This window comes from Saccoglossus kowalevskii, chromosome 6 (genome assembly GCF_978046115.1).
Source record: "Saccoglossus kowalevskii chromosome 6, keSacKowa6.1, whole genome shotgun sequence".
NCBI classification, from domain to species: domain Eukaryota; kingdom Metazoa; phylum Hemichordata; class Enteropneusta; family Harrimaniidae; genus Saccoglossus; species Saccoglossus kowalevskii.
The window spans coordinates 32,024,723-32,039,679 of NC_140646.1; the positions used below are offsets into that span (position 1 = coordinate 32,024,723).

General features: G+C 34.5%; 1 protein-coding gene across 1 annotated transcript in view; it reads left to right on the forward strand.

Annotated features, from left to right (window-relative positions):
* LOC100369280 (nuclear pore complex protein Nup93-like) overlaps positions 1-13,856 on the forward strand; it is a 16,175-nt gene extending 2,319 nt beyond the window's left edge. The window contains exons 3-20 of the mRNA XM_085500378.1: positions 752-869; positions 1,273-1,335; positions 2,593-2,796; positions 3,262-3,354; positions 4,306-4,445; positions 4,748-4,880; positions 5,134-5,231; positions 5,942-6,001; positions 6,149-6,226; positions 6,903-6,990; positions 7,897-8,167; positions 9,313-9,439; positions 9,931-10,165; positions 11,885-12,003; positions 12,335-12,452; positions 12,754-12,837; positions 13,037-13,159; positions 13,352-13,856. Of these exons, the coding sequence (XP_085356504.1) occupies positions 752-869; positions 1,273-1,335; positions 2,593-2,796; positions 3,262-3,354; positions 4,306-4,445; positions 4,748-4,880; positions 5,134-5,231; positions 5,942-6,001; positions 6,149-6,226; positions 6,903-6,990; positions 7,897-8,167; positions 9,313-9,439; positions 9,931-10,165; positions 11,885-12,003; positions 12,335-12,452; positions 12,754-12,837; positions 13,037-13,159; positions 13,352-13,471 (2,272 nt within the window). The 3' untranslated portion in view covers positions 13,472-13,856. The remainder of the gene's footprint in view (positions 1-751; positions 870-1,272; positions 1,336-2,592; positions 2,797-3,261; positions 3,355-4,305; positions 4,446-4,747; positions 4,881-5,133; positions 5,232-5,941; positions 6,002-6,148; positions 6,227-6,902; positions 6,991-7,896; positions 8,168-9,312; positions 9,440-9,930; positions 10,166-11,884; positions 12,004-12,334; positions 12,453-12,753; positions 12,838-13,036; positions 13,160-13,351) is intronic.
* Positions 13,857-14,957: the final 1,101 nt, after the last annotated feature.

Consider the following 14,957-nt stretch of genomic DNA (forward strand, 5'->3'; position numbering starts at 1 on the left):
TCTAGCATTCAGCACAGAGGGAGACTTGCATTTATGTTCTGGGCCAGGGTGCTAAATTTCTCATTCAATATGATGCTGTGGGTAGTTCATTATTGTTATAATGAAAACCCTGCAACAACCACCTTCTAATTTTCAATTATCAACATCAAAAATAACTTTTCTGAACTCTTCGATGGTGAAATAATTCACATTTTATCTTAAATGGTCTCATTGAGAGTGAGAGAGTCGAGGTATGTAAATGTGTCGAAATGGACATAGTGCGAGTGGTTAGTGCTAGTAGCACTAATCCGAAAAACTACTAGATCTAGTGCTAAAACAGCGCTAGATCTAGTGCTGAAATGTACATAGTGCGAGTGGCGTTGATATTCTCTGAAAATAAATTAATATTTACGTAAAATTGTTGTATATTTCATTCATTGGAAATGTGCTACAGTTTTATACTGTTTGTAGTTTGCATATGAAAGTGGTTGTTGATGTCTCTCCAATTATTCGACGTTGTTGACAATGCGATAACAATGCCACTCGCACTGTGCACATTTTAGCACTAGATCTAGTGCCATTTTAGCGCTAGATCTAGTGCCAATTTAGCGCTAGATCTAGTGCCATTTTAGCACTAGATCTAGTACTTTTTCGGATTAGTGCTACTAGCACTAACCACTCGTACTACGTCCATTTCGACATATTTACATACATGCAGAGCCACATGATTTGTTTTTCCCCCCTCAAATTGTTTTCCATTTTCTGCCATCAGATCTATTTTACTTGGCTCAAGAGGTTTAGATGTTCCAAAAATGCCACAGAGACTTGAAAGTTTAAGTGTTGCCAAGACATTTGAACCCTTAGAACCGGTCAGAGAAACAGACATACAGGTGAGAACCATTTCAATTGTTATTATAGTGTATGTAAATTCAAAATTGTTTTGACTGTAGTCACATGCACCAGTCTGTCCGGAGTATTTAGCATACACTTCCTTAGAAAGTGGCGACTTAAAACACACATCATAATCACTATTTTGTCATAAGTGTTGAACGTTGGCGTAGAAATTGAAATATCTGTGTTGTGTTGGGTGAGTTTTTAACAACAAAGAATTCCCATATCCTAGGGTTTACCAGATGTTTTATTTATGGGAAGGGGCCTGACTGAAATCCTGAAATCCTGACTGAAGTGCTCCTTCTTGTTCCCAGAACTGAAACCATGTAGTAGTTTATATATGTACAATGCATGTCATTATTTATTTTTTATGGCATTGGATGTTGTTGTGTTTTTTTGTAGGGTTTTCTCAGAAATGAAAGAGAAAATGCTCTTCTTGCCACCATTGAAGAAACTCGGAAAAATGTAGGTTAATATATTGTGTAGTTTTTAATAGTGACTCTTTGAACACTAATAATCATCTATATGCTATTAATTGTTATTGATTTGTAACTTTACTATATACATGTATATGTACGTGTACATTGTCGCATACGACTTGTTTACCACTTCCGTGTGACTCAGAATGTTCTAGAACCGTACTGTGTCTGGGTGGAATTTTTAGAAGCTGGTTGAATAGGTAATAGGACACTGTAGAAGGCAATAGAAGGTAATGGAACATTCTAGAAATTTGTAGTAAATTCCAGACTCATTATGTATGCTGATGTAATGGTCTATTTATAGACAGTATGGGTATATATAGGGGAGTTGTTCAGCACTGAGATCAGATCGGAGATCTCGTTGAATTGTATTGGAGTTTAAGTATCTAGTTATTGGAGTAGTGGAGTTTTACCACGTTATTGTACTTGATGTTTGCAGAGTATAATAATACCAGTACCAGTTGAAACCTCATCTGTTGGCTCCGTGTTTGTATTTTATCATCGCCGCCAGGGAAGTCTTTTTGTTACTGTTGCCATTTTGGTATTTGAACCATCATACCTGTACTATACCAATTACGGTAATATTACGTTGCGTGTGACATACATGTATGTGTGTGTGAACAAGGATCTGTCAACTCCTCTAACAAATCACAGACAATTTTGTTCAAAATGAAATTTTATTGCATATTCCAAAAAAAAAAACAAGATTCAAAGATGGCAGACTGAAAATTTAATTAAGGTCTGGTAATAATTCTATTATGATTTGTGTATTTTATTATCAGGGTAAATCACTCCACAGGTATTTAGTCCACTCATGTAAAACATATGGTTGATCATTATATTTTGACTTGTTTCTATCGTCTTTTATTAAATTTAAAAACCTACTCAATATGTGGACTATATTGATATTTTAACCCAAAACAGTAAATATGAAGTAGGCTGAATAGAAATTTTAAAACGAAATACACTTAAAATGCAATCTTATTAACATAGTCTGATTCTGATAATCTGATTTCACAAATTCTATGAAAATACCTTCACCCCTGTCACAGAACACTATTAAAATTCTATTTGTTTTCAGTGCTAGATTTATAATAACCCCAGCTATAGCAAATATACTGGAGTCTTATTTTTGTTAGCGAAGCAGAGAAACAAACGAAGGAAGCTTGGGTATAATTACATAAAAATGTATCTAAACATTTCATTGTTGTTTGCTCATTTCATAAATATGCTAATTTTGCAGACATTCAATCAAGCTGAGAAACATCACTGGGATTGCATGCTGAGTGAGTGGGAGCAAGAAAAACAGAAAATCTTGAACGCTTTGATAGGTGCTGGTACCGATGTATTGGATATACCGCAAGAAACCGAGAGCATATTAAGTGATTCCATCACCATGCAAGGCAGAAGTGCTATGGATAATGTAGAAATGGCTTATTCTAGACAGGTCAGTTTAAACACACCACCTGTTGTTAGCCTCCATATATAGCCAACAATGAAAGTGAAAAAACTGTCAGCAAGGAATGTGTTAATTCCTTCCACTGCCTTACAGAATTCACTTTTATATCTTTCAATTTTCAACACTAATTAGTGACGAAATAGAATGAACCTGATATGGCTTTTTGGTGCAAAAAATATTTGTCAATATCAGTGAAAGTTGTCGTCACAGTATCTTTTCATTCTACAGAGATGTAGCCAATCAGATGATTAGATATATATCCCTTCAGAAACTCTAGAGAAAAATATCTGTCATTGTTTATGATTCCTGGTGATTGATTTGTGAGAGTAAGACTGTTTTTCCGTGTCCCATAGTTGATCACCCCTACCTCTTATTTGCCTTTGATAACATACACAAATACTCTTATATTGATAATATTGTGTCATATTATTTAATGTTGTTTTCCATCTTCAGCTCTTCATCTACAATGATAGAATAGTACACACAGGGAATAAACCAAATCTTATTGAATTATTTCAACAAGTTGCAGACAAAATTGATGATGAGGTAAGAGTCGTTGTCTCTTGATTACCCAGTCTTTTTGACTGGAAATTACATATGTAATTACATATGCCTTTATGTAATTTGTGTATCCGTCAAATTTTAATACCATAACATGCCTTTATTAAGAAATACTTATAGAACTTAGTTTTCAGTGTGTGTCCAATACAAATCCCACAAGTATGAATTTATATACAGTCAAACCTTTGCATATTGACCACTAGACAATGTAAAGAAATTTAACTTTATAAACAGGAGAAAACTTAGATTATTTCTATGGAGAAGTTAATTATTTCATGCTTGAAAATATGTAAATTCTCGGTTTCAGAGACACATTGTCACTTAAATATTTTGAAAAAAAATCTACTTCTTTGTCGTGATTAATAATATAATTGTGCATTTGCCTCTCTTCTTTGGTTTTTGGGGGCATTTTAAATTTTGTTTGGAAATAGAAAAATATTTGGCCAGAAATAGTAAGGTAATTTTTAATAAAAAATGGGGTAAGTTGGCAGAGCTTATAGAGATGGTAGAGTAATTCTTGTAGCGTATCTGAACTGCAGGATATTGCATATTTTGTTTCCACAAGTTTAGTTGCAAATCGTTCTAAGCCATTGATTTTGTATTATTTAAATGTAATAATTCTAAAAACAGTGCAGAGTATGTTTAATAAGAGTACATCATTGTATAATCATCCTTGGTACTCATCCATTTTTCTTTTATTAATTTTTCTGTTCAGTCTTTTTTCTTTTTACTTGTGCTGTATATGTATTTTGTAATGGAAAATAAAATGTATATAATTGTGCATAATTAAATACAAGAAAATGTTAGTACCAACGCATGCTGGATGACTACAATTATCAGCTTGTTACTACTGTCTTTGAATTGAAACTGTCAATACGGAGACAAATGTGAAAACAATAAACATATAATACTACAGCTTAAATGTTTCATCAATAGAATGTCAAGGATATGTGGATTGCTGTAAAAGCTATGACAAGAGTGGCTTTGAAAACTCAGTCGTCCATTGTCTTAGCCCGTGCTTCTAAAGAAATGCAAATGGGATTCGTGAAGCAGGCCAGGGAATACTTGGAAGAAAGGTAAGAGTTGTTTATCATACATCTGATGAACAAAGCAGCCAGAGTGAAGTGAAGTGAAGGGAAAGTTATATGTGTAGCAGTGGCAAAATGTCTCTTGTCCATTTCATTTTTGTCCATCATTGATGTCATTGTCATAAACTATTCCATTTTTGTTATTTCTTGACTCAAGGGCATTTTCTGAAATGTTCAGTGCTACAAAATGTTCAGGAATTTATGTCTTCTTTGTCTCAATTTACAGTATGATGTATAATTTCATATTTTGTACAATTCAATATTTTTTGTAATTTCTTATTTTTTCCCAGTTACAAAAAGTTTATTAGCACCACCATATATGGAAACCTTCAGCAGGCACAGCTTGGTGGAATTCCAGGCACCTACCATCTTGTCAGAAGTTACCTGAATATCAAATTACCTCCAAACACACCAGGCCTGGAGGTAAGTAGCCAAGTATTTTTTTTGATTTTGTTTTATACACCTAATCTGTGTTTTCATCAGCTATTAAATTGAGTGACAATGACAAAGTTGTGTTGCAAGCAATATTCCTTGCACATCTGTATTGTCAGCATTTTTATCTGTAATAACTTACCAGTATTAGGTTAGGGTCTAATAAGGAGCACTATCAGTCATTTTAGGTAAAATAGGTAAAATGTCATGATTTGTTCCATTTAAAATCGTTCGGTTTTCACAGGATGGCGATGTAGAAGGGCACCCTGTCTGGGCTGTCATCTATTATTGTATTCGATGTGGTGACTTACACGGAGCAATGCAAGCTGTCAAAAAAGCAACGTAAGATAATCTATTTGTTGATCTTACTGATTACATAGTGGAGGGTATTAAATTCTGTGGTTGTCATGGTTTCACATGATTGTTATGGTTCTTTTGCAGTGGCGTTTACCTAAAATATCTAATTCCATGTTACACTGATATTTACTATGTTCACGTTACGGAATCTCGGCATGTGCCGAAATGTTTAATCTTTTGTGTTCGCAGAGGGATTACAGCAGTTGCGTTCACATTAGTTGGGACCCATTTAGAACCGACTCGGCTCGTGCTGAAATCACGCCCTCATTCGTCGATCTGTTATTTGACCCAAACATGGAAAATGATATGCATACTATGATAATAATAATTGCTATATTAAAATTATATCCATTTGTTATGGTATTTATTACGAGTAATGTGCACATGAATGACAAAGAAAATTCAAAAAACAATTGTGTCAAACACAGTACGCTTTTAGCACATACATCTATGAATACTATTGAGCTATGCTGTAAATCCGTCTGCATGAGATCCATGAAAGCATAACCATGTGTGTGTATGATACGATAAAGAGGTTATTACCCCAAAATAGTTGTGCATGTGGAATTGCTACTGATCTCTCAATGGGAGAGCGACTGTACCATTGGGAGGGGTTATGTGTTTTATGCACCACAAGAGGTTGGATAGTAATTGTAAATTTTAGTTTTATTTACTTTCATTATAATTAATTGCAGGCAAAATCTTGGTGAATTTAGAGAGTATTTAGAAGAGTACATGCACACAGAAGATAAAAGGTATTCACCCTCACCTTTAAATATAAATCCAGTGAATGTAATTTCTCTTATGGTAGAACATTGATACATGTAATCTACATTATTTAAATCTGGAATGATCTAAGTTATTATGTGTGCACGCTAATGCTATGTGTTTTGTGTTTCTAGACTGCCACCTAACACAGAGAGTAAAGTACACCTTCACTACCGGAGAGCTGTAAAACGAAGCAATGATCCATATAAACGGTGAGTATGAAACTTCATGATGATATTTTGAAAAATAAATTGCACAGTTTTTCTATCTCGTCTCCCCTCTAGGATTTTCTGAATAAGTGCACAGATTTTCTAGCATTTCCCATCCAAGAGTTTCTAATGGTCAACCGATTAGTTCAAAAACTGCCCTATGATGATAACATCCTTGCGCACATAGAATGGTATGACATATCATGTGAAGAATTCTATAGGACCTTTGATATTTGACACCATGTGGGTGTACATATCAGGGGGCTGAGGGCAGTCATCATTTTAAGATTTATTTACATTGCTTAGTTTTGAAACAGTGAAATTTTAAAAAAAAGTTCTTGAAAATAAATATTTACTGTATTTTTAAATGATGGAATCAACAATCAATAAGAATATGATTTCAGAAATATGTAAATTATAAATGTACAAAGAAAAACCAAATACTATTTTGTGTCTTCGTATGTCATCTACAGCCCAGCCACTGACTTGGAACTTGGAACCTCGAAATTTGAAATTGTCTTCGGTAAAAAAAAAAACGAGGGGGTAACTTGACACTCAAATTGAATTTTGAGAGTACACTTTTAACTCCAATGCAATCAGCAATATGAGCAATAAAGGGTACCAATCTGGTGACATTCAAGGAAAAATAAATATTGCTCTATTTGAAATTGTCTTTCAGGGCTGTGTACTGTATTATCGGTCACTGTGATCCCAATGAGAACCACTCTGATGTTGCTGATAAAACAGATGATTACTTGTGGATTAAGGCAAGTATCCACTCTGAGTAACAAAGCATATATGTGCTGGTACCTCAGATTTTAAAAGTGTGGGAATATAACCTACTAAAATTCCTGCCTTGATTTCTTGTATGAGAGCGAGGACCCGGGGAGGCTGTAGTTTTCATTCTGGAATTGCCGCATCAACTCATCACACCCTACCCTGCAATGCAAGTGAGGGTACTAACAACTCTCACTTTTATCATATACAAAGCTTTATAGTACATGTGAGACATATTGATGACATGCCCAATGATGATAGCATCCTTGCGCACATAGAATGGTATGACATATCATGTGAAGAATTCTATGGGACCTTTGATATTTGACGCCATGTGGGTGTACATATCAGGGGGCTGAGGGCAGTCATCACTTTATGATTTATGTACATAGCTCACTTTTCATCAAGGGTACCTCAAAGCTATATTAATTGAGAAATCAAAAAACATTGATGCATCCCCACAAAAAAATCATATATTGTAAATTGATTGGGACTAAAGAGTCTATGCTGGAACTCATGCTCAGTACAAGAAGTTATTGTATACCTGCTAAAGTACTTTTTGGTTTAGTTATAGCTGCCTTGCCTGGTTAATGAACATTACAGAAATTATCATTTTTTTTATGTACTGATTTTATTATGTCACTCATCCATAAATGTGTCATTCAATTTTTTGTGAGTATGAGGAAGTGCATCGTTGTACGCCACAGCCTCGACCTCTTTTACGGCAAGCCTAACACAGAGAGAAATATTTCGTTGAATCTTGAAGCGAAAATAAACTCTGGCGGCGAGAATGGAGGAAGTGGTGCACAGCTACAGTCCAGTGAGTCAAGGGTCACACATGCATACAACACCACTCATTCACTTTAATGTATCCTCTAATTTGTCTTCTGTTTCAGTTATGTCAAGTTCATTATGATAACAACAGCGATGGACTGAGTATGAGTCAATTTCAGACATCTTTATTGGAGGAGTACGGAGAGTCCCACTTCAACGCTCATCATCATCCATTTCTCTATTTCAAAGTGTTGTTTCTAACAGCACAATTTGAGGCAGCTGTTGAGTTCCTCTCCAGGCGAGATAGACTCCGATGTCACGCCGTACATGTTGCCGCTGTCTTGTACGAACTTGGTTTTCTTGCATTACCCGTTAACATACAAGCACAGTTATGTAAGTTTTCGTCTTGTTAATACGGCTATTTTATCGTGATCTACCACCTCTATGCTTTCTCTTCAGATTTGTTCTCAAGATTTACTGAATATTCCAAAATGTAATTACATTATTATAAATGTGCTACATCATTGTCATTTACTTTTCACTTTTTTCTCAAGACCTACTTAACAGATTTCAATAACACTTGATTTGTAGATGGTCTGTAATAATTCACAGACCTGATTAGTTTTGTGTTACTATCTTTGAATATTAATCACCTAATTTGCATATTAATTAGTAAATTGTTAGTTCCGCCACTACTCATCAGATTTCAATGAACTAGATACATAGGTGCTCTGGTATAAGTCATATAATGTTTAGTTTAGTATAGTGTTAAATTATGTGCTTACTAATTACCTAATTTTCTACAGATATCTTGAGTACCACTCATCAAATTTCAATAAAAATTGGTACATAGGTGCTTTTGGAAAATTCACAGATTGATTATTTCGGGGTAGGAATCTGTATATTAATTACCCAACTTGTATAAATGGGTTCATATGACCTCATTAATATGCATAAGTGTAATATCTCAACCACTGCTGCAGATAATGACATGCCACAAGTGCTGTAGTCCTTTACTATTTGACAAGAGATACGACTAATGTTCCACATGTTCGTGTATGGTCATGTGACCTCATTAATATGCATAAGTGTAATATCTCAACCACTGCTGCAGATAATGACATGCCACAAGTGCTATAGTCCTTTACTATTTGACAAGAGATACGACTAACATTCCACATGTTCATGTATGGTCATGTGACCTCATTAATATGTATAACTGTAATATCTTAGACAAAGGCAATTCTGTGGTCAAAATAAGACATATTTCAAAGATTTTGCATGCAATAAATACAATTTTTGTTTTATGTGAATTCAAGATGTACTTCTAATATAGTAAATACAGTATTCCTTATTTGTACTTCATATCCCCAATACCCTACATGCGAGTTCTTTCTAAGCTTTCTTTGATTTTTTTTAATTGCTTGTAGGTATTGATCAGAAGTGTTGAAAAAAAATTTGAGAAAAGATAACAAATATTGATTTTGATGTTAAAACTGTCTCCCAGTGCGATTTTAATAGTCTGATTCTTGTTTCAGTGAGCCGAGAATCTACAGACCCAGTCCCAATCAGGAGACTCAATTGTGCCCGTCTTATCACAACATATACCAGAAAGTTTGAAAGTACCGATCCCATAGAGGCATTGCAGTATTTCTACCTTCTCAGGTAAAGAAGTGATGTGAGAGTTTATAAGAGTATAATTAACATTGATAGTTCCTCTCTACTGTTGCAACCAAGTTGAGAGACCATAACTACATGACAGAATTTATTGTAGTGTAGAGAATAATAATTTTGATGACATTACAACTTTAATGACCTTTTCTGATCTATAATCTCCAGCGTATACTGTGTAGAAATGACATAAGGTCATCGAGATGATAAAGAGTTGATTATCTTCTGCCCTATGATGATAACATCCTTGCGCACATAGAATGGTATGACATATCATGTGAAGAATTCTATGGGACCTTTGATATTTGACGCCATGTGGGTGTACATATCAGGGGGCTGAGGGCAGAAAGTGTTTTTCTTATATCAGTACTGGACACGTGTCTAAGTGGCAGTATTCCAGTGAACACTAACGGTAAACACCTTACTGATTCAGAATTTGAAATTTTATTACTACATATATACAACATATTTTTGTACTGTTACAGAAACATGAAAGACTCCAATCGTGAGAGTTTATTCATGAAGTGTGTTAGTGAGCTTGTTACTGAAACGAGGGAATTTGAAATGTTGTTGGGGCACTTGGAACGCGATGGTTGTCGGAAACCAGGTGCCATCGATAAGTTTCAGGATGATACTCAGAAAATTATTCAGCTTGTTGCCAGGGATACTGAAGACAAAGGACTTTTTGAAGATGCTGTCAAGTTGTATGATTTAGCTGGGGTAAGTTGCAGTCAATACCATGTACAGTGTATTATGTGATGCACATGGCCCGGTTAGAGTTGCATTTTCTGAAACATTTTGTTTGAAACTTTTGGCAAGTATTATGTGTAATATAATAAATGCAACAATTTTTGTATTTGCCAAAATGCTGAGTACTTGCGGATTCATTCGTGAGTGATTTTTTGCAGTATCTTATGGTGTCATGTTCACACCTACCATAAAAACTCTAATTTAGGCACCAGGGAAGAGTTACCTTAATTTAGTTCTGAAAATAGGAATCACAAACTGTTGAAACTTTTGAATCTGTCAAGCAAAAAAACAATTTTGGTATTTCCACATAACAAAAGATACTCATTAATATGTATAACTGTGATTTCAGTGTAATATGTATTGGTTTTAACTTTGTAACAAAAAGTATAGTCTAGACAATAACACAAATTCAACAATGTACTCTTGAATTGACGTCTGTAACTACAAAAAATCTAAATTACAATTTAGGTGTCAGGAAAGATGTTCGAAAAGTTATGCTTAAGTTTACAGTAATCTCATGCAAGATTGTCTGTTCAATAATGAAAAATGTTCCTCATTATAAAATCATATTTGATATGAAGAATTTTGTATTATGTACTCCAAAATCTATTTTTATGTACATTGCTCTATTCTGAATTCATAGGACTACTATTTTACTCATTTTACAAACTTTAAATTTTCGAACATTTACTACGCATCCAAAGCAGAATTCCAAAAGGTAATGCATGACAGAATTTATTCTAGTGAAGAGAACAATAATGTAGGTGATAAACGACTATCAGGTTTCATTCTGTATAACTCGACTCGCGAATGCCACAACTTTCAGGTTTTTGACCAAGTTACTGAAAATTGAATGGACTTTCAACGACAATACAGTACTACTTTAATGTGAAAGTTCTCTGACCTTACCTTACCTGACCTGACCTAACCGGCTTAGTCTTTTCCACGAAACGAAACCCTAACCCGCATTTTTTTTCATTGGCCTAATAATATCTGAGAAAATTTCACACTGTGAAACATGAAATGAATAGCGCCATCAGTGTTCAACAATTCCAAAATGGCTGTCACGTCATGTCAGCACAAATGAATCAAGCTGCAAAGTAGACGGAAAAGAGGTGGAAACTAAATATTCTCAACAAATTTATTTCTGTGACGTGACGATGTTTGAAGTCGTTCAAAATTTAAGGTTAGGGTTAGGGTTTTGTTTCATGGAAAAGACTAAGCTGACTTAAAGGCCCAGATATACTATAAATACGGTCCTAAACAATAGGGATTATTTCCTTGCTTGTCACGCTGTAGTAAACAGCTCCAGCCAAGCCCCGGTAATAGCGCGTTTTCTCGAACTTACAGGTCGATTATGTCATGCCAAAGTGGATGCATGCGACTATGAATATCACAGCAGTGACTGTGTGTAGTATTTATGACAATAAATAGTGTACGAGCTGAGATTTTGGCGGATAAAAGTCAAAAACTCGAACCGGGGAAAGGGACGCGCAACTAATCTTGAATAATTAACTACTGTCAATCAAAGTCACGTGATGTTGGACCGCTGAAACAGGATGCGTCCTAGGCTATGCAAGTGATTAACAACACTCATTAGCATAATCACACCTCCAATTCACACTTGCCCGGGGCAAGTGAATTGGGCCTTTAACTCGACCTGTAACCTCTGTTATTTTTGTTTTACAGAATCATGACAAGGTTCTTGAACTGTTAAATAAATTATTGTCTCCTTTGGTGTCTACTCCTAATAGTCCACAGTCTACAAGGGATCGGCTGAAAAACTTATCATTATCTATTGCAGAAAGGTTAGTTTTGTTTTCATCTGACAAACTTCTTCAGATCGGTTTGTTGAGTTATGTACTTTTCCGTATTTACCGAAAGTATGAACAAGAGGTTCATTTTGTATGGGCTTTGCGCATGTACAATAACCCTGAAAAGGGATTGGTTCATGGTATGCGTGAAAGTCAGGCATTGTATGACTGATCAAAGAATAATGCTTGTTCTCATAGATTATCTGTTAAGTATCAGCTTTCTTATAAGAGTTATTTGTGTATCCTTGAATACTAAGTATTTATTAGTATTATTTTTCCTTACTCTGATTATGCATACTGACGTGTTACCTATCATGTATTATAGATATCATGCACATGGTCACCATGCTAGTCAGTTGGTCACACCCACATTTTTTCTGCTATTAGACCTTGTTACATTCTTTGATCATTTTCATAGTGGAAATCTGGATGAAGCCATGGAGGTGAGTGTGGTTCATTTATTCTTCATCTTGTATGGAGAGTTGATGGATAAATCCAATCACTGTCACTCTACAAACTGCTAATATCATTTGATGCAACATATCGAGTGTGTATTGTTTGCTAATGCATCATAACATATTCGTTAATGCATCATAAAATTTGTTAATGCATCATATTACATCTATATGTCCATATTATTTATTGATGTACCATATTACTGTAGCTACTGGATTTGTTTATGCACCATATTACTTTTTGATGCGGCATATTTGTTAATGCATGCGCCATGTCATATTTTGACAGATCATTCAGCAACTAAAATTGGTGCCATTAACATTGGACTCGGTGGAACAGAGAGTACATGCATTCAAGCAGTATACTGATGAGGTACCTTTTCTTCTTTTCATCTAAACTGGTCTTTTTTTTTTAAATGTTTTATCAGAAATCACCATGCAGCTTTACAAAATGTAAACAAGTAACATCCTAGTTTGCTGGCCTATAATTCAACAGTGGATGGGGCCAATGTTGTGTATGAAAGGCTCTCACTTCTACAGTAGTTTATGCAAATTCATGTTTTTCATTACAGATAAGACATAACCTTGCTGCAGTTTTATTAGCCACAATGAATATACTGTACGCCCAGTATAAGAATGCCAGTAAGAGAACAATCAGAACTGGACTAAGAACGGAAGATGGTGGCAAGGAATCAGTAAGTTTTAGTATGAGACTCAAGTACAATAGCCTAAACAGGTTTTGTTATATACTGTGTCGTACAAGTTTCATGAATTAATCTACCGCCAAGTCTGATAATTAAACATGATGCTAGCTTTCAATTTAGAAAAACTAGTTTCAATTGTTTATTTCAATGGTTACTGTAATTGTGCTTTGATTTTCATTGCAGTATGTTAACTATTTACGAAAGCAAGCCAGAGCACTGATTACGTTTGCTGGCATGTTGCCGTACAGGATGCCCGGCGACACCAATGCCAGATTGGTCCAATTAGAAGTCTTGATGAATTAAGCAATCCACTAATGGGTGGACCAATAGCAACTTTTCGGATCGGTTATCAACAACAACTTAGCCATCACCCCAGAGTTTCTAATGGAAAAATAACTTTTGAACAAGAACTTAATCTACATAGTGCACAGGATGAAGCCAACATCTGCTTGCAACTATGGTAACACTTATCTTTCCACTTATTCTATTAAAAGATGTGAAAATTCAAGGTCACATTTTCTATTCAATGGCAGGAAGATTTTGCATATTTAAATCAAATGTTCTGAAACATTTGAAAAATGTTAAAATAATAGATTTCATCATAAGGCTTTGTCAACTGTACTGTTTTGATAACTAATAAAAGCTAGTTTTCATATCAATGTACTGCATGTGATTGTTTTACAAATTATAGTGCTAGTTCTCTCTTACCTCCTTTCTGCTTCATGTATGTATGAGTTTACCCATTACCTTTTCTGTCGCCAATTGTATCACAAGAACAGAAATATCAACCATTTAAAATTAATAAAAGAGCTTATTTTTACATAGAACCAAAGATTGTAAAAATAGTGCATATTTACCATAAAGTTGAATAAAACAAATTGAGGTGATATGTAAATGAAAATACTTGAAATAATTTGGCTATATTGTGAGGAGTGCCTGTTTAACATGTTTGATGTGATCGGTCCAAGCATGTCAGAGATGTAAAACAATTTAATTTCACTGGGTTTTAAGTTCACGAACTTGGCAGGGAGACAATGTCATCTTTACATGGATTTATCAACAAAAATAATGAAATTGCAAATTATGCATTTACAGTATTTGACACTCTGTTTGGGTTTTAGCCTTTAAAGGTGGCACCGGTTAAAACATTAAAAATTGAACTGTGATTCAGATATTCTCTAAAAGTTATTAAGCATGATAATATAACAACCTATAGATACAGGTAAATATGATAGTGTATGAGCGGTATCGATGTTTAAGGGTTGGCCAGTAAACGTTCACTGATTGTAGGCTATGACAAGCACACAGTAATAATATAATAAATGGTTTATTTAAAAAGTTAACGGCAATGAAATAATTGGTCATTTCACCTGAATAGCTACATATATAAAAATTCTCTTCAAGGTAAACCACCAACATTACAAATAGTGACAAACAAGAGCTGTCTGTGGTCTATCAGCATCTTTGATATTTGTAGGAAAATTAAATATAATTATTGGATGGAGACTGGTTAAATTGCCACTAACTAAGAAAGTATATGGTCATCAACTGTTCCTTTTCCTAGCAGTCAAAGAACAATCTTTTGACAACATACAGTGGAGGAAAGAATATAAATAATAAAGATCAAACTAACTCAAAATACAGCCATTCATAAATTCAGTTTTTCTAAATAGACTAATGACTGCAGTGTACATTAAAACTTAGTCTGGGTATAGAATGTTATAAAAAAAATAACATTGGAACCAAACTTTTATCAATTTTAAGTATAGATGCAAAACCGTTCTGAAAA